Source organism: Magnolia sinica, chromosome 3, assembly GCF_029962835.1.
Source record: "Magnolia sinica isolate HGM2019 chromosome 3, MsV1, whole genome shotgun sequence".
Lineage (NCBI taxonomy): Eukaryota > Viridiplantae > Streptophyta > Magnoliopsida > Magnoliales > Magnoliaceae > Magnolia > Magnolia sinica.
The window spans coordinates 13831589-13851063 of record NC_080575.1 but is presented as its reverse complement, the minus strand read 5'-3'; the positions used below and the strand labels follow the sequence as shown (position 1 = coordinate 13851063).

General features: G+C 41.8%; 1 protein-coding gene across 1 annotated transcript; it reads left to right on the top strand.

Moving 5' to 3' along the window:
- The first annotated feature begins 12410 nt into the window (after window positions 1–12410).
- On the top strand, window positions 12411–19000 carry LOC131239568 (probable tyrosine-protein phosphatase DSP4). Its single transcript, XM_058237334.1, has 5 exons — window positions 12411–12753; window positions 13949–14042; window positions 16734–16791; window positions 17234–17277; window positions 18369–19000. The coding sequence occupies exons 1-5, from the start codon at window positions 12566–12568 to the stop codon at window positions 18636–18638; spliced, it is 654 nt and encodes a 217-aa protein (XP_058093317.1). The 5' UTR covers window positions 12411–12565; the 3' UTR covers window positions 18639–19000.
- The last annotated feature ends 475 nt before the right edge of the window (window positions 19001–19475 follow it).

The window sequence follows — 19475 nt, the reverse complement described above, 5'->3', positions numbered from 1 at the left end:
ATATGAATATGTTTGGATTGTTGTTTGCATATTCTTTTAATTCTGATTATCTTAAATGTTCATATGAAGTATGATTGCTTGAATATCTAGAAGTGATTAAAATCACATCCTACACACTTTCATACACATCATCCATCATAAACTAATTGTTAACTCTGCTTAATACTCAGTAGTCTTGTGCTTGGATCCTCTACTTGGCTTGGAAGCCAGTAGAGTTAAAAAGATTGTATTTTGATTTGTTGTCAAATATGTCAAAATTAGAAAGAGAGGATTTTAAATTGAGTTAGAATTTTATAAAGTCTTATTCACTCCCCTCTAGAACACTTTGACCCATTCCTACTTTTACTATAGCGGTCTATACTGCAACTTCATCTATTAACCCTACGTATGGACTGAGGTGTTTAGTTCTCCCCTATCCTTCATCAGAGATAGATATTAGAGAGACTCCTAAGTTAAAAAATCAACATTGACAAAATGATAGTTTCACATCATCATATTCATTGTGCAAATCTTAGTCAATAACTATTGAGATCTATATTTTCAAGAAATTTTGATATATCTAAATGGATATTCATAGAGTTTAATATTATAATCAAAGTTTTTAATATGGTTTTATTTTCCGTTACATTTTGAAAAACTTAATAATGTGGACCACACCATTAAAAGAAGTAAAGAAAGCGGATTCAATCTAAGTTGAAAAACCTAATAATGTGGATGAATATACCATTGCTTAACCAATGTCAAGAAGACTAATTATAAGGATTAAATATCCAAAGCCATTTACATTATATATAATAGAAATTGATAACATTGCTGTCAAAATGAACTTAGTCAAACTGTCCCATATTTAAACTAGGGCAGACATTCAACCCATTCTAAACTCTTTCAATTTTTTAATCGGTTCCAAAAAAATCAAACCCGATGCCCATTTTTTAATGGTTCTGAAAAATTACACTTGAACCTAAATTGACCTGATTTACAAATAATAATGGAAATTTGGACCCGAACCCGCTAACTCTGGTACCCCTGCCTGGAAACCATCATGTCCACTGTAGCTTGTAAAAGCCACGTCTTTTCCATGGGACCCACCTGGATGTATGTATTGTATATCCGTGCCATCCATCCGTTTAGATAGATCATTTTAGGGAATAATCCCAAAAGAGAAGCAGATCCAAATCTCAGGTGGATCACACCATAGGAAACAATGATCATTGAACACCTACCATTAAAAACCTCCTACGGTCCACCGTAATGTTTATTTGTCATCCAAACTGTTGATAATGTCATACAGACCTAGATGAAGGTAAAACATAAATATCATCTTGATCAAAAACTTTCATGGCCCACAAAAAGTTTTTAATGATCAATCACACTGTTTCATGTGGTGTGGTACACCTTAGGGTCAGATCTATTTCATTTTTGGACCCATGCTTTAAAATGATCTCTAAAAATAGATGGAAGCCTCGGATATACAAGACATAGATCGAGGTGGGCCCACGGAAAAGACCTGACCGAACTCGAGTCAGCTCCGGGGCTGATTGAATCCCCGTCCGTGAGAGCATGCAAAGCACATGGTTGTGTCATCGTCTCACTCACCAGCCACCATGTAAAACGGAGTCAACGGTCAAAATTCAACCCAACGATTTTTCATTGGTACCATGTCAAAATCTTCCAACCAACCTGATCATCCTATTATTCAACATATCCGGCAGATCCCACGATTTCGACGGCTAAGATTGAGGCACATGTTTTCCACCCAGCAGATCCCACGATTTCGACGGCTAAGATTGAGGCACATGATTTCCACCCAGCAGATCCGACGATTTCGACGGCTAAGATTGAGGCACATGTTTTCTACGTGTAAGCGTCATTGTAATACGTCTAGACGGCGTGTAAGTTCGGAAGTGGATTGCGTCCTGCCATTGCCTGGCCGAACTCGGTCAAGCAGGGGCTATGTGGGGCCCACCGTGATGTATGAATTATATCCACGCCGTCCATCCATTTTTCCAGGTTATTTTAGATTTTAAAACAAAAAATGAGATAAATTAAATACTCAAATGGACCACACCACAGGAAGCAACCGTGATAATAACGGCCACCGTTGACACCTTCCTAGGGGCCACCGAGACGTTTATTTTCCATCCAATCTGTTCATAGGGTCACAAAAACTATTTATGAAAGGAAAACACAAATATCACTTGATAAAAACCTTCCGTGGCCCCCAAGAAATTTTTAATGGTGGAAGTTCAATCCCCACTATGTGGCCCATTTGATCTTTATATATGCCTCATTTTTTTCCTCATAACATAAAATTATCTGGAAAATTATATGGACGGTTTGGATAGAACCATACATCATGGTGGGACCCACAAAGCCCTTTTATGGACCTAGTTCATCCAAGCGTGGGCAGGAAGCAATCCGATTCCGTAAGTTCATACGTCCACCGTCCAAATGGCCATATAACCAACCTGCCAAGCAAAACTGTTGAAAATGGCTTCCAACCCCATAAAAAGTCAGACTTATCCGAACAGCAGCCAATGAATGTACGGTCAAAATGAATTTATCAACGGCCTATGTTTAAAATAAAAGCACCAATAATAGGATATCAGAGCTTTAATACTCCAATCAATCTGATTTCGTGCTACGACGGGTCTGCAGTGGGACCCACATTGTTAAGGGGTGACGCCACGTGTAAACTAACCTCATGCGCGCGTGTGAGTGACCGTATAATTTTCAGCATTTATAAGGACGCAGACACGGGCTCTGAGACCTACCGTGATTTGTGCGTTTTATCCACACCGTCCATCTATTTTAGCATATCATTGTTAGATATCAATCCAAAAATAAGGATGATCCAACGTTAATGGAACCCACCGTTGAAACACTCCTAAGGCTCACTGTGATGGTTGATTGCCAACCAAACTGTTCATAAGATCACATAGATCTGGATGAAGGGAAAAGAAAAAACTTCTGTGCCCTCAAAAAGTTTTCAATGGTGTGAATTTAATCCCCATTGGGATGGACGGGTTGGATTTCTCATAAACATAGCAGTGGCCCCACCCATGAGCTCTAACTTCCTGCGAGAGGCTTTTGCAGGAAAGCCGCGTCCATGGTTTTGTACTGTAAAATGATATGGAAAGATGGATGGACGGTGTGGATGAATCACATACATCATGGTGGCCCCTTGGACCTAGCACCACAATGTACAAACGGGGAAGGGAGATCAAAATTATATAAACCCCACGATAACGTATTTATTATATCTACACCGTCCATCCATTTGGATAAATCATTTTAGAGCATGAGCCTAAAAATTTATTATATCTACACCGTCCATACATTTGGATAGATCATTTTAGAGCATGAGCCCAAAAATAAGCCACATCCAAAGCTTAACTGGATCACACCACAAATAGCAGTGGGACAATGATTCCCACCGTTAAAGCATTTGTAAGGCCCACCATTATGTTTATTTTCCATCCAATCTGTTTATAAGGTCACAGAGACATGGACGAAAGGAAAAAACAAATATCAGATTCATCCAGTGCTTCTGTAACCCCATGAAGGTTTCAATGGTAGACGTTCAATCTCCCACTGCTTTCTACATTGTGGTGTACTTGATCTTTGGATCTATCTTATTTTTTATATCAAACCTTAAAACGATCTGTCCAAATGTACGGACGGTTTGGATATAACACATAACTCGTGGTGGGTCCCACAATGAACTTTGTAACTTCAGCACACTACCGAGGTCGGTGGTGTGTGGTACACTAGCCAATCCGCTTCCCAATCGTCGTCCCATTTATAAAACGAGAGAAGCTTTGATACTCTGGTTGAGTAAATCGTACGCAGGCACTTAGAAATTGTATAAATGGAACTGTTAAGTAATAGAAAATTAAACTGTCCAAATTATGGGTACCACTATCGATGTACCATGAACGGAAAAAGAAAAAGAAGAAGAAAAAAAAAAGCATACGTGATCATCTGACTATCGTTGGGTGGACATTTATTGGACAGTTAATAATGAATAACTTATGGCAGTACTTCAACAGACAAGTATTCATAGATCAGGGGGTAAGAATATTCAACCACTATGATTTTTTTAATATTTTGATTTAGAGACAGTCAGATGTATAATTCAGTCGCTTTGTTTCTAGTTAATATCTGCCAAGTATACAATTTCTCAGTTTCCTGTGTATCAAGTGTCTTATGCTCTCAGAGTAGAGAGAAATCAAAAAAACTCACATGCGGAAACGGATTGGCTACTCCCCCTGTCACCAGCACGGTAGCTGATGGTCGGTGCTCTGTGGGACCCACCATGATGTATGTATTTCATCCATTCCGTTAATCCATTTTAACATATCATTTCAGTGCTTGATCCGAAAATTGAGAGGGCTATAGCCTCAGGTGGACCACACCAAAGGAAAACAATAATTATTGGATATCCACAATTAAAATACTCCTAAGGCCCACTGTACTTTTTATTTGACATCCAATCCGTTTATTAGGTCATAAAGATCCAGATGAAGGGTAAAAACAAAGATCAGCTTGATCCAAAACTTTTATGGCCACCAAAAATATTTTAATCATCATCGTTCATTCAACACTCTTTCCCATAATGTGGTCCAACTAAGATTGTGATATAACTCATTTTTATTCTCATATAATAAAATGATATATAAAACTAAATGGACGGCATGGATGAGATATATACATCATAGTGGGGCCATAGAGCACCAACCACCGGCCATTGTCCGGTGGCAGGGGAGTATCCAATCCGTTTCCCTCACATGCAAAGTCGTACTCTTCCACCGAATCCCGTAAAGGGAGAGAACGTACGCAGCAGATGGGGACGGACGAGTTCCTGCGCTGGGATGATAGGTGGGCCAGTATAATGTTTTTGAGAAATCCCAGCACAGGAACAGGAAATCCAGCTGGCATCCCACCACAGGAACGGGAAATCCAGCTGGCACGCGCTGGGATGCTAGGTGGGGTGACCGTGATGTTTGTTAGAAATTCACCTTGCCCATCTGCTTTTACAAATCATTTTAGGACCCAGAGACTAAAAATCAAGAGCCACTGGGATGTTTGTTTGAAATTCACCTTGTCCATCTGCTTTTACAGATCATTTTAGGACGTAGAGACTAAAAATCATGCGGATCTAAAACCCAAGGCGTCTATACAAGAGGGAAAAGTGGAGGAAGAGTTTACTACCGTTCAAATCATCCTAAGATTTACCTTGATGTTTAGGTGCCACCCAAACCTAAGCCGTTTACAAGGTCATTCCAACTGGGATGAAGTGAAAACGCCAAAATCTAAGCTTAATATGAAACTTTGTAGCCATATGAATATTTCACTGTGGTTACCGAATCCTCACTATTTCCTCTTGCACGGATCACTTGAGTTTTGGATACACTTCATTTTTTTGTCTCATGAATTAAAAGTATATAGAAAAACAAATGGACGACAATTTCTCACAAACATCATGATTGGCCCCACCTAGCATCTCTACACAAGAACTTTTTGTCAAAGGCTTTTGCAGGAAATCAGCATGACAGACAATTTCTCACAAACATCATGACTGGCCCCACCTAGCATCTCTACACAAGAACTTCCTGTCAAAGGCTTTTGCAGGAAATCAGCATGACACAGATGGTGCAAGCCTGACCTCATCCAACACAATGCAGCCTTAACCCGTGGGGCCCACCTTGATACATATATTCTATATCCACACCGTTAATTCATTTTTTTCCACTCTACATATGTAATGTACTATAAAACTCCATACATACACTGTAATGCCCTGAAAATCGGGAGCCGTGCATATGCTTGACTCCCGAGTTCCCGAGGTCAATTATAGCCAATTTTCATTAATACGCGATCCAGTATAAATGCGCAGCCTGGAAGTTCCTGGAGCATGAAATATAACCATGCCAGCCTACTGAAATGAGTGAAAACAAACATACATTCATATACATGTCCAAATGTATAAAAGGGCGCGTATGACGCTACCTAACAGAATTCCAAAAAGAATAGCAAGTCCAAAAGAATAGAACTGAGCCCCCAGCTCAGTGATCCAATCCCGCCACTGAAGCTGGCGGTGAACCCTCCATCAACTGGAAGTAGGATAGCTCGTCCTCCTCGTCGAAGCTCGGCTCGCCAGGCTCCTCCAGTCCTGAGTCACCTGCAACTAAGAACGGGTCTGGTTGGTGTTTTAAAACACCATCCCAGAGTGGGAGTGAGTGATCAACTCAGTGGGTACTATTAGTCTCGGGTTATCACAGGCATCAATTATATTATGATCTTAATGAAAAACAGACAATCACATTCGTCTAAGTAATCTTGTTAATGCGCATGTATGCAGCATGACATGATGCATGCCCTCACCACAACGCTCCCTCGTGCGACACCATCTAACGATCGCAAATGACAACACTCCCTCAGTGCGACCTCGACTGCCGAGTCGCCACCCTAGCTAATGCGATGCAATGCATTCGTGTTAACCGAGTTGTTAGTTAGGTCCTTTCATCCAGCAGGTTAGAGATTCTGGTACACCCCACGTATCACCACCCTAAACGGGTTGAGAGGCCAAGACCCCCCAATGCGTGAGGCCGAGACCCCGCGGTCCGTGATCTTGTCGGGTTCCTCATCCCCGACTTCAAGCACATGAGGAGTGCCGTGAGAAGGGATCGCTCGCGGTCACTACGGGGAGGCGCAGTACCCCAGCATAGGCCGACAGCTCGGCCACAGTGTCCCATTCCACCATGCCCGGCTCACGAGGCTGTAGACCAATTTCAAGTGGGTTATTGATGGGCTACTACGGTTGTAGGGTATTCCAGGTTCCAAACATGTGTGTGCAAACAGGGTTAACATTTAAGGTAGGTCAGACGGTAGGCTAGACCTCACGAGTCAGGCGGACGCACGACGGACGACATCGAGCGCAAGAGGCCCATGTAGTCGAACTACTGCCGTCCATGCGCACTCGCCCAGATCCATGGGTTTAGCCTTAAGGTATCCCTACCAATGGGGATACCGTCTCTCCTCATATTTCCTAACCAACCCAAGGGTATGAGAACAGTTCATAATACGCCAGCATCAAGGTTATCAACAAACATACAGTATCATGTTCCCATATATTTCAACATATGATTCAAACACTCCTAACGAGCAAGCTACAACATCATGATTAAAGTGCAAGTGAGTAGTGTGGATTAGGGAGGAAGTTAAGCACTTCCTACACCTCAAGGGTTTAAAAATACATGAGCAATGATTTCTACACACTAGGAAGCTAACTCAAATGAGAGAAATCAACCAAACATGAGCATGAAAACATCCATATACCAAATTATGTGAGAGGCCAAATCAATCATCAAGGAGCACCAAACATGCAAATCTATGCAATTCCAACAACATGTCATTCCTAGGTCTCCTCTAGATTCTTCAATACAACACTCCAAAACATACAAAATCATTAAACTCATACTATAATTTGTGCTAGGCCACCTAAGGATAATAGTCTGCACCTATGGTTCGTTGGAGATTTGAAAAACACCCTAGGAAAGAGGGTTTTCGGGTCGATCAGCCGGAATCCCTAAAACAAGCTCTTGCATGTTAGAATTTCAAGACAAACCTACCTTTCTACATGGATTTCAAAAAGAATGGGTGAGAACCTTACCTAGGCAACCCACGGTCAGTTGTTGAAGTCAAGGAGGAGAGTTTCTCCTTGTAAGAGAGGTAGGGAGTTGGAAGGGTTGACTTTCTTGGGGCCCCACTTCGACCTAGGGTCCACCTTGAATCTCCTTCTCTCACACTATCTTCTCCTCTTAGCTCCTTCACTCTCTTTCTCCCTTGGTGGTTGTAGCAATTGAGAGAGAGTTATGAGAAATAGGGTTTATTCCTTAGACTTGGGCCCTTTGGCCTTAAGTTTTCCCAAATTCTCAAAATAGCCAACTAGGACTTACTTTTGGGGTTGGTGTGGCCCTAATACCCCTTTGGCCACCAAACTTGGTGGGTAGGTGCCCTATGGCCCGGTTAGGGCCTGTGTAAAATTTGAGAACAAACGGATGGACGGTTGTGGGGTTTGAGTCAAGGGTTCTGATCTTTAAACGGCCATGAGGGGTCCATTCTGGTGATTGGAGTGGCTCTGGTGGTCCTCTGGCTATGAAATTTCTAGGATGGATGCCTCATGGCCCGATGAAGGGCCATGCAAAATTTGGGGACGATCGAACCTGGGGTTTGGTCGTACGGGTCCGATTTGTGATCGACGGTCACCGTCCCACGATCGGGTCCCAGAGTTGGTGGACGGGTGTAGAAAAATCCGTTAGACCTCTGCTGTAAATGTGGAAGAGATCCGACGGTTGGATAGTCTGATATCTCATTTTCATTTACAAGCGCCAGATTTCGGTCCTGGCATTAGTTGAGTGCATTTAGTCCGTGCTAGATTCCACTTCTGAGTGTCCGCTGAGTCCGTGGTCCGCGATGGTCCACAAGCCCAGTGGGAATTACGGTTCTCTTTATTTTCAGAATTTTCTGACCTTCCTGTGTCACCGTGTAGCCATACGGGCTGTTGCTAAGGGCAAATGAACCATCTGGCTCGACGGCCCGCACCGGGTCCTGCCGTGACCCGACTAGTTTATTCTAATGGGCTACTCCTAGGTTGATTTGATTGTGGTACCTCACCGCGTATGGTTTAAATGATCGGTCCTGCGGAAAATCCTACGTGGACGCCCCAGGACACTGTACTGGTTGGACGGGTTGTTACATACACCCTAGTGTATCCAAAGTGAAATCGTCATGGGATCATTCTAGTTCAACTAAATGACCAAATTTCACTAGAAATAACGGATTTGGGTGAATTAGAGTCAAATACCCATTTTCGCTAATCACTAATGGGTAACATCATGAACTTAGATGATTCCAAGACTAGTTGACACCCACAAGAAGTCTTAAGGGTTGTCTCAAAAATGCCCTAATTAATCGGATTAGGTTTAGATAGCATGTTTGTGGTCCACAAGACTTGAAATTATAGAATAATGTTCGCTTTGATGGGATTGATGTCCATCACGGATATCGAGTCGAGATAGGGTTTAGGATTGCTCAACTTTATCCCGCAAGCTGAGTGTATAAAATGTGCGAGTGGCTTGGGTGATGACCACCCTTCACTCTTTCCGAAGTTGTAGCTTTTGAATAATTAGATGATGACCAAATTTAAGACATCGAGCTAAATAATTATCCTGCTTACATCCATATAATTGTATATCCGATTGATGCTTGTGATCGTTGATCTGAGTTAGGGCCTTCCTCGTTGATTAGCACATGTGATCATCGGATGGTTATATCCAAACATAGATCTTCTAGTGGGATACTTGCCTCATGATTTAGATTGACCCGTACACCACCCAATTGGTCTAAAAATGTTTGGAAACAACCTCCCTTAGGGTTAGTATAATGAACAAAGTGACGTTGGGGCCATTTGCACACATTCTAATACTATAAATATCATTTTATTCTACGCTCCCTCTCCCCAAAAATAAAGCACATCAAAATCTCAAGTGGACCACACCAAATGAAACAATGGTGATTAGCTATTAAAAACTTCTTTAGGCCACAAACCGTTTTAGACTAAGTTGATATTTGGCTTTTTTTTTCCCCTTCATTTAAGTTTTTGTGACTAGAAAGTTTTTGGTAGTAATTAAATCATTGTTCTTTTTTACTGTTGGGTGACCTGCTCATTTTTGGATTTGCGCAGAATTGGCAAAATAGATGGATAACATGGATATAAAATACATGCATCAGGGTGGGTCCACGGTTAGGACTGCACCTAATGCACTCCCGGACCATTACATTAGCCCAAAATTGAAGCATATCAAAAGGCAAGGCGAAAGATATTAAAGGTAACGGTGCAAATTAAATGCCTACTATTGAAAATTTCTTAAACATTATACAAGTTTTGGATCAAGCTTTTTCCTTGGGCCTCAAGGAGTTTTTCACAGTCTGATCTACTTGTGCTTTGGTTATGCTTCAGGACTAGTATAGATAGAGCATATACATCATGGTGGGCCCCACAAATACCTACACTATCATGGTGGGTCCCACAAAAAACCTACACTATATCTAGTCATCAATTTTGCCAGCTCACCCCACAAATAAACCCAAATAGATTGAAAGGTTAAGTGAGCCATACATGGAATCAATAAAGGCCACACAATTTTGGACGAAGCTAATGTTTTTATTTTATGAATGGTTTGGATGGTCGATAAACGTTTAAGGTCGGTCACGAAGGTTTGAACGGTGGCCGTCACTATCTCCACTTTTTCGTGGCGTGCCTCACGCTCTAAAATAAGCTAGCCAATGGGTGGACAGCCTGAAAATAGCTCATACGTGAGGTGGACCCGATATTACTCGGGGCTGACCCTGCACGCGGCCGCTGCAGAGCCGGCATGCCACTTGTAATGAGCTGTACAATCCACACGGGTGCAGCGGACGAAAACGGACTCGAATCCTCTACAGTCCTCTACAGTCCACACGGGTGCAGCGGACGAAAACGGACTAGAATCCACTACAATCCACACGGTGGGACCCACCATGCTTTATACGTAAGATTCACTCCATCCACAGGTTTTATATACGATATTACGCCCTGTGGTTAAAATTTCTATAGATTCACACCTCAGATAAACCACAGCACACGGAAACATTGGGATGGGAATCCAACCGTAGGTTTCTGTGTGGAGCCACCATAGTGTTTAGATTTCATCAAAACCGTTAATCATATGTAAATCATGAATATTTAGATAATGGAAAATTTTCATCCTGATATAACCCTTACATAGGCCCCACTTTGTGAACTTAGTAGTTCCGTGAGCTATTTTAGAATTTCCACTGGTGTCGTCCATATGAATTTCTAATCCGGATTATTTTTATAATTTACGGTAAAAATAGTGGGTCTCATCTGATGGACGGAGTGGATTTTACGTATACAATATGGTGGACCCACGGAGCGTAGGTGTTTTACGCCTTACGTAAAGCAGGTGTTGCAGACTATTCCGGTCGAACGGAACCTGGTTTGAGGTCCGCTACAATACATCGCAACGTACTCCAATAAGATACGTCCGGAGATTAATCTTCGATCCGGGTCATCTTTCATTGATCCAATACGTTTATACCGTGGGCCCCACTTTGATGAAGAACTTATAAAGAATTAAAAGAGAACCGATTGCATACAAGCGAATGCACCACGAAAAAAGAAATCAACACTTTCTTTTATCTGTTCCTCCAGTGATTTTCGTGGCTGAAAACGCCCTGTACAGCTATCGTGGTGCAGGCCTGCCTGTAGGTTCTCGAAATAAATTCCCCAAGATTCGAATATTTTAACCGTTTGATTTTTTGATTATTTTAATTGGAATATGAACGATCTTTACGACTTTGAAAAATCAATGGGTTGAAATGTTTCTATCCAAAGAGTTTTTTAAATATTAACCAATCTAGGCGACGGTGGTTTGGACCATTTAAACAAGGCCTCATCCAACAGCTCGATCATGTATCCTAGCAAACGTCACGTATCTTTAAATGTACAGCAGTATAGAGAGGAAGAGGTTCGATTGAATACATCGACATGTACAGAAATACGATACGTCGAGACTATATCCGTTGGATCTTGGGACTTTTTCAGTAATCCAAACTATTGATCTGACGAAGAAAATGATAAAGGTAGCTACTTCAAAACTTTTCGAGAATGTAAAATCCTAGACATTCAAAGTTATAGCCCACGAAACAATGGTCAAAGAAACGGTTCAAATTCAAAAGAAAAACATTTGAACAAACACATGAGTTTCATGATAATTTATATTCAATCAACGGTGATTCCTATCCTTTGAACGGTTTGGATCAATGAAGAAGATAATTGAACCAATGGATATAGTCCCGATGTACTGTATTTCAATACGTCTACATGTATTTGTTCAAGCCTCCGTACGCAAGGAAACCAGAAAAGCCGCAGAAAGAGCTCTTGACGTCTACACGCAACATCCACACATATATCTACACGCGGTGGGACGCGCGCCAATATAGCCCACGTATATAAAATCCAATCCGTGTATTAATGTAGGCCCCACATTTGATAAAATTTTTGTAGCAAATAGATATGTGTTGATTCTTTATTTAAGACCAAAATGGCAAAATATTGAACGGTCTAGAAAAGGTACATTTCCCACTAAACATTCACTTTCTCATATTTAAACGGCCTAAATTTATCTAAAAACCATCTAAATTCTATGTTCCATCTGATAAACGGACCAGCTGTGACACAAACAAGCAATAACCCCACGTGCATCCGCGTGTAGGTTTAAATTCGGAGGGATGCGCGTAGGATTAGGCGACTTCTCTTCCCTCCCGCTATAAAACCTTCGATTTCTCCATTCCAGCTTCCAGAACCGCTACGTCGCATTTCGAGATTTCTTCTCTGCCCGAAAAGAGAATTCCGTTACGAGAGAGGGAGAGAATCCTTTTTTCGTAATTTCCTTCATTTAATCTGTCCTTTTTGGGGATTTTGAGAGGGGAGGATAAGATGATCTTGGAATTGGAGAAGGGATCGGTCGCAGGGAGAGAGAAAGATAGCAGCGCCATGAATGGAGGAGAAGGGATTCTGGTCCCACCGACGAATTTCGCGATGGTCGAGAGAGGGATTTACAGGTCCGGATTCCCGAATCCCGCAAACTTCGGATTCCTGGAATCGCTCAAGCTTCGATCCGTCGTGTGAGGTTTCTTTTGGATTCTTGATTCTGAATTTCCCATCCTTTTCGTTTTCTGGTATTTGATTCTTTTTTGGGGGGGCATTTGATTGATATTTCCACCCCATAAAGTTGCTAGCTGTGGCCCTACAGGGTTGCTTTTTGGTATAATGCCCGTACATGTGGAATGACCAAATTGCCCTTTTATGGTGGAATTGGTAGTTCCTTTTTTCTTTTTCTTTTTCTTTTTCTTTTTTCGTCGATTGTTTGGGTGTTTTAGGGTTAGGGTTATTGAATCGGAGTTGTTCGTGGCGGGTAGTACGCTGGACCACCAGAAATCGTAGTCCGCTGGGCTGTCAAACATGCATGGTCCCCGCTGTTCTGGGTCCCACTATGGTGGACCTTTGGTCCAAAGCTCTTGCTGATTGGATCCCCAGTGGGATCTATTTGTGGGGCCGCAGGTCCACGATCCAACGGTGGAGTTGAAACTGAAGTGGCCAATGCGTAATTCCCATCGTTCAACCCTTGGGCCCCATTGTGGATGGCCTTTGGTGCAAGGTTCTTGCTGGTTGGATCCCCAGGTGGGATCTATTTGTGGGGCCGCAGGTCCACGATCCAACGGTGGAGTTGAAACTGAAGAGGCCAATGCGTAATTCCCATCGTTCAACCCTTGGGTCCCATTGTGGATGGCCTTTGGTGCTAGGTTCTTGCTGGTTGGATCCCCAGGTGGGATATATTCGTGGGGCCACAGGGGCACGATCCAACAGTGGAGTTGAAACTGAAGAGGCCAATGCATAATTCCCATCGTTCAACCCTCGGGCCCCGCTGTGGATGGCCTGGGGTGCAAGGTTCGTGCTGGTTGGACTCCCGGTGGTGATCCGTGCGTGACGGACATGAGAGCATGATCCGATGGCAGAATTGAAACTGTAGAGGCCAATGCTGCACGGTGGCCCATGGCGTAGAAGAGCAGTTCTGAACACTGAGGATGGGCCACCGTCATGTAATGTAGGACCGGTGCGCTCCAGCTCTAGCTTATGGACTATTCGACCCTTTTTCCTGTGTTTGATTGGGGGTTTTAGGCTGAGGGTTTGAATTATAATTGTTATGTTTGGTTTGAGCAAGACCATGTTCATCTTGCAAGATTTATTTATTTATTTTTTAAATTTGATTTCTTAAAATGGGAATTCCAGTTTTGTTGAATCATATGATTTTTTGTGCAGATATTTGTGCCCCGAACCATATCCTGAAACCAACATGGAATTCCTTCACTCTCACGAAATTCAGCTTTTCCAGTTTGGGATAGAAGGAACAAAGGTAATTCTCTTTGTCAGTTACATGCATATCAGTCTTTGGTGTGGCAATAAGTGTAATAACATAATAGTTAGGACAAGATATACCATGTTTGGCAGCAAAAATATACAGGTGGGCCCTTCTTCAATCCATTTCCATTCATCTGATGGGCCCTGTCACAGACAGGTCCTTCTGCAAAATTTGCCACGTTTTAAAACTCAGGCTATAGATATGATTAGTGAATTCTTCCATTAAATAGTTGGCAGAACTAAGTCATTTGCAGGTCATCAATCAGATGGACAATCTCCTCCAACGGAGGAGATCTTTTGTGGTGTGGCCCATCTATGATAGGAAAACCCAATTGGTTAGGCTGGATCAGAGGTGGGTCCAACCTATCCTGTTGTCCAGTTGAGCCAAAAACGCCACTTTGTTTGACCTACACATAGTACCTTAACAGTTATTATATGTAGTTGATAGAATCATCTTTCTACATGCATATTCATATAATATGAGTATCTTGATTTCTGAACCACAAACACATCACATGCCAGAATGTATAAATTAAGATGAGTGATAGGTTGAGATCCATCAAACTGGATAGGAAAGATGCCTCCTGCTATGCACTGTGGCAGGGTTCATTTGCATGAAACCAAAACATGCGGTATCATGTTGGTGGGCCCACAATTTGCTGCACCTACAAAAGCTTTCTTTCTTTTTTCTTTTCTTTTCTTTCATTTTTTTTCCCAGACACATCTGAGCCATGTGACTCCCGGAAACTTCTTTTATCAAGAAGAATCTGACAATAAAAGGAACTAAGGGAGCAGAGGAACTGACTATTAAGGGTTGGATCAGTTGACGAGTAATTCTTGCGAGTGCTTAAGCACTATGGAGAGGTGAATATACCAAAATGACAGAATCCAAAACATGCAGGGATGCTTAAAAGACTTGGTCACTCTGGATCTACTTGTTTGGCCTTGAGTCGAGTTGTGACTCACTCTAGTTGGGTGGACCGGTTGCCACCAAATCCAAGTCGGCTCTGAGTCGTCCGGATCTTAAAACCTTGATGTAGGCTTTCATTTATATCACATGGCCTCATTGGAATAAGCCTTTAACACTATACGACGTCACTTTCAACATAGTTTTGACAACCGCTAGTCTGCACATGGATTTTGAGTTTTCTAAACCCCTTAGTGTTGAATTTATTTGATTCAAAGATGCTGATGCCTCTCCATAGAATATTCTGAAGTAACTCCTTTACCGGTCGATGGGGTTGTGTGCTTCAGATGGAGCTAGAGAATAGATCCATAGGATTCTGTTCTTTAGTCAAAATGTTTCTTTTTAGTAGAATATTTGCGGATAGAGCTTCTTCTAAATTGATATTTGCTTTTCAGATAAAGGTATTCAGTTTATCGCTGCTTGCATTTTCTACAACGAATAACAGTCTGCTTTAGCAATCTGAACCTTTACTTCATCTTTTTCTTTTTCTTTTCTTTTGTCTCCATAGTCTGCTTCAATCAATAATCTTAGTCCTTTGCTTTTACAAGGACCTATCGTGGATTCGTTATTTGACAACCTGTTTGCCAGCAGAATGTGGGCCCTACTGTGTTCACACTTTCTTAGTTTTGACAAAGATATTTATTGTCACGTGCTGATCTGGCAAACTTGGGAGATTGTAGATTGCATGTATGTGCATCTTCAAAGTGACAATCTTCTTCCTGGCTGCATTGCTCAATGTTTTTCAAAACCCAGTGCAAATATCGAACCGTTACTTGTGAGCTGTTTGGTCCACTGGTCAGGTCCACCTGGCCCATTTTGTCCTGGAATCTTTTTCCTTGCTTTATTTTACAATAACAGAAAATAGAGAAAACTAACAGATAATTTGCTGTTAGCCAGAGTGATCTTAAAATTCTAGAACAATCATCCACAATACATATTGTGAATAGATGGGTTAATAAAAGGTTCATGTCAGAATAAAATGTTGTTTTATGGCATCTATCAAATTGTTAGAGGGGATATGAGGCATCATCTATTCTAGTTATTTACCCTGGGTAGATAAGGTTGAAGAACAATAGTAGATTTCAGCTAGAGGTTTGCCAGCATTGTGTAGGACCAAAGAGTAGAGATTGTTGCTTTGTCCATTTCTAATTATCTTGGCCATACATATGGCAATCTTCTTGGGTAATTGGAGCCTCTCATCTGGACCACACCATGCACAGCACATAGCCCAAGTTGCAGACTGTAGCACATTCTAGCCAACCACTTTCATGGCACAAAAATGGACAGTACAGGGAGGAAGTCTGGGGGAAAGGACCAATCATGTAAAATTTTGATGGGGCAGCATTCATGAAATGGATGGCTTGGAATTTGGATGGTTCAGTCATTGCAATTTGTAGGCTAATGATGGCCAAACAAATCAATGGCTCCATTAACGAGGAACTTCATCAGTGGAAGAGGATGAAGTGTCAGAAAAATGGTTGCTGGTTTAAGGCACCATGGCATGGCTATATTATTGACAAATCTAACTGAATGCTTGCGATACCCAGTTGCCAAGAATTTCGGGTTTGGAGTGATCTGTCATAACTGATACTTGCCAAACTCTCAACCTGTCCTATGGGCTATAACATGGTTTTGAATTACTGTCATGCATCTGAGTTATAATATCTGATGGAATTTAGCCAGTTTGAATGCCACATCCTGACATATCTGCTTCAACAGGAGCCCTTTGTGACCATACCCAAGGACACCATTGTGGAGGCCCTCAGAGTCATACTTGGTAAATATGAAATGAATGAAGGCTTTCCATAACATGCAACTTCCAATTCCAAACTAAGAATTGTAGAATACTCGGCCCTGGACCATTCTACTGTTTGCTCGGGTTTTCCGACCTGTACAATGGAGCCCACCTCTTGTTATGAATATGATAGGCCCCGCTCTGGATGCCCCATGCAACCAAAAAAGTTTGCCAGATTGGAAAATCCTAGGCATTAAATCTTTGGGTATTTTCCAGTTTGGTTTGACAGTTTCCATATTTTTCTTTGTTAAATATTTGTTTGCCATCTCTCAATTAAGGGGTTAAGATTTACCATCTGGGATATTTTTGGTGCATAGGCCGTCCAAAGTGGGTCCCATCACATGTAGAGTTTGGATCACCAAACCATGGGTACTAACAGCTCTAAATATTTCTTCTGCCTAACCCTCTTTCCTTGTGTTTGCAGATGTCAGAAATCATCCAGTTCTTATCCATTGCAAACAAGGAAAGGTATATAGCACACATTGCCTCAGCTCTCGTACATTACTCTGTCTTTTCAAAACATATTGAGAAGTGAGGAACTATACGATCTTCCTGGGGTTCTCAATATGTACAGGAAGGGCAAATGGAAATAGCACAGTGATCCACTGTTGAGATCTGATGGGCCCTACTGTGTTAGACCACCTTAGACATTGCACTAGCAGGTGGAAATCTAACTGTTAGATCAGTGGCCAGCAAATAGATGGGAAAACAAAGGAGGCCCAAGGGTGCATGTTGTAGGGTCTTCCAATCCATGTTTGGAGCCATCTGGATCCTTGAACCACCTTGTACAAACTGAAAAACTCACGGATGCTGTGCATATGCTTGAGTCAATGACCAAACATTCTTCCTTTCAAAGTACATTTGAGCTGAACTTGCCTCTGAGCAAAAGGTGCCCATAAGCACTCTGATTGGTCACATAAGAACAGCCAAACCGAGCACCAAAAAGGCTATTATCACATTTGGACACAGGTCCCACACCCATATGAACCAATCAAAATGTGCTTGGGCATACCTTCTCTGCACACGTACGAGATTGACAGTTGATACTCTGGCAGTGTGTGATGGATGATGCGTAGGCACTCATAAAGTGCACATGTAGCATAAATAAACTCAAATTAAACCGTCCAAATCATTGGACTGATTGTGGATGGGCCATCAGCCAACATTTGGTTTGATTAAACGTTGCTAAATTTTAGCTGACGCCAAGTGTAATTTCTTAGTGCATGCGGATCAACCTTCATTACTCTGCTAGAGTATCAAAGTTCTTCTCTACTACCATGGATTGAGACTAGGTGACAAAGACCTACTAGTTTGGTCCTGTGTCATAATTGTATCTTTGCCCAGTTGGGGGATGATTGTCCGAGTCGATTCCATGATGTGTGGTGTCGAACTGGATAAGATTCAGAGAACCTTACATCCAACTGGGATGAGTCATCAATCCATGTTCTCTAACCTCTACACACACACACACACACACACACACACACACACACAAGCATCTTTCTCAAATGCTCATGTGGAGTTATTCTTCTCTATCTTCCGACTGTGATTCATTTCAGCATCGGACAGGCTGTGTTGTGGGTTGTTTGAGGAAACTGCAGAACTGGTGTTTGTCTTCTGTGTTTGAGGAGTACCAGCGTTTCGCAGCCGCCAAAGTCAGGATGTCGGACCTCAGGTTCATTGAGACGTTTGACATCTCGTGCTTGAAGGACTGCATGTATGGCTTCATACATCAATACCGAGGATGTGCATGCGCATCCCGACCTACTTGTGAATGTTCAAAGTGCTTATCTACACATAGTGATGGTCAGAGCCATCCATTTATCTGAGGTTCCTTCCAAACATATGATGGCCCTAATAGCACAGAATTCGTAACATTGGGGGTTTCAATCATCAGAGCATCTCAGCATGTGGGTCCCATTGGGTTTTTTTTTTTTTTTTTAATTTTAAATTTTTAATTTTACAACCATGTTTTGAAATTGGTGTACTGGGTATGATATGAGGCTGCTTTCACCAACAGTATGCCCTTGTATCGCCCTGTATGAGGCTCTGTTTTGGGCTGATATGGGCGGATAACAGGCACATATCACAGGATATGTATGGAGAAGTAGCTCAATTCAGTATTTGTGCCTTCATATATGTAATTAAATTGACAATTTCAGTAAGGCATCTCATTGGTTAACGTTTTTCATCCCAGTATCTGTAACTTTGATAGTTGGAGTCTTCTTTTTTTTCAAAAAAAAAAAGAAAATTACAAAAGTGGCCCCATATATGATAAATCTATATTATATACAATGCAAACAGCTTGTGGACATTTTTGCCCCTGCTTATAATAATAATTGTTTTTAAGTGTTCTCTCATCCGTCCATTACTTCTGCAAGTAGTAGGCTGATGGGACTGGCTCAATTTTAGTCTTTTAATATCAAAACAATGTGAACCATTTGATGGACGGATGCGATCGCATACTCACACGCCATGCTGGCACATGTTTTAGCTTGTAGATAGGAAATCAGTACCAAGAAAACTATATGCCCCACCATGAAAATCACCTCTCTCTAAAATGAGGTTGATACACTTACTAGGTGGGGCATACCTGTATGTTGAATCAAAGTGCCGATTGTTCACTGATTTCTACGGTGTGGCAGAAGCGGATTGGATGGTGTACC

Coding starts and splice junctions, on each gene's coding strand:
- LOC131239568 (XM_058237334.1), top strand. CDS start 12,566: ATGATCTTGGAATTGGAGAAGGGATCGGTCGCAGGGAGAGAGAAAGAT. Junction 14,043..16,733: donor TTGGGATAGAAGGAACAAAG/GTAATTCTCTTT, acceptor CTGCTTCAACAG/GAGCCCTTTGTGACCATACC. Junction 16,792..17,233: donor GGCCCTCAGAGTCATACTTG/GTAAATATGAAA, acceptor TTGTGTTTGCAG/ATGTCAGAAATCATCCAGTT.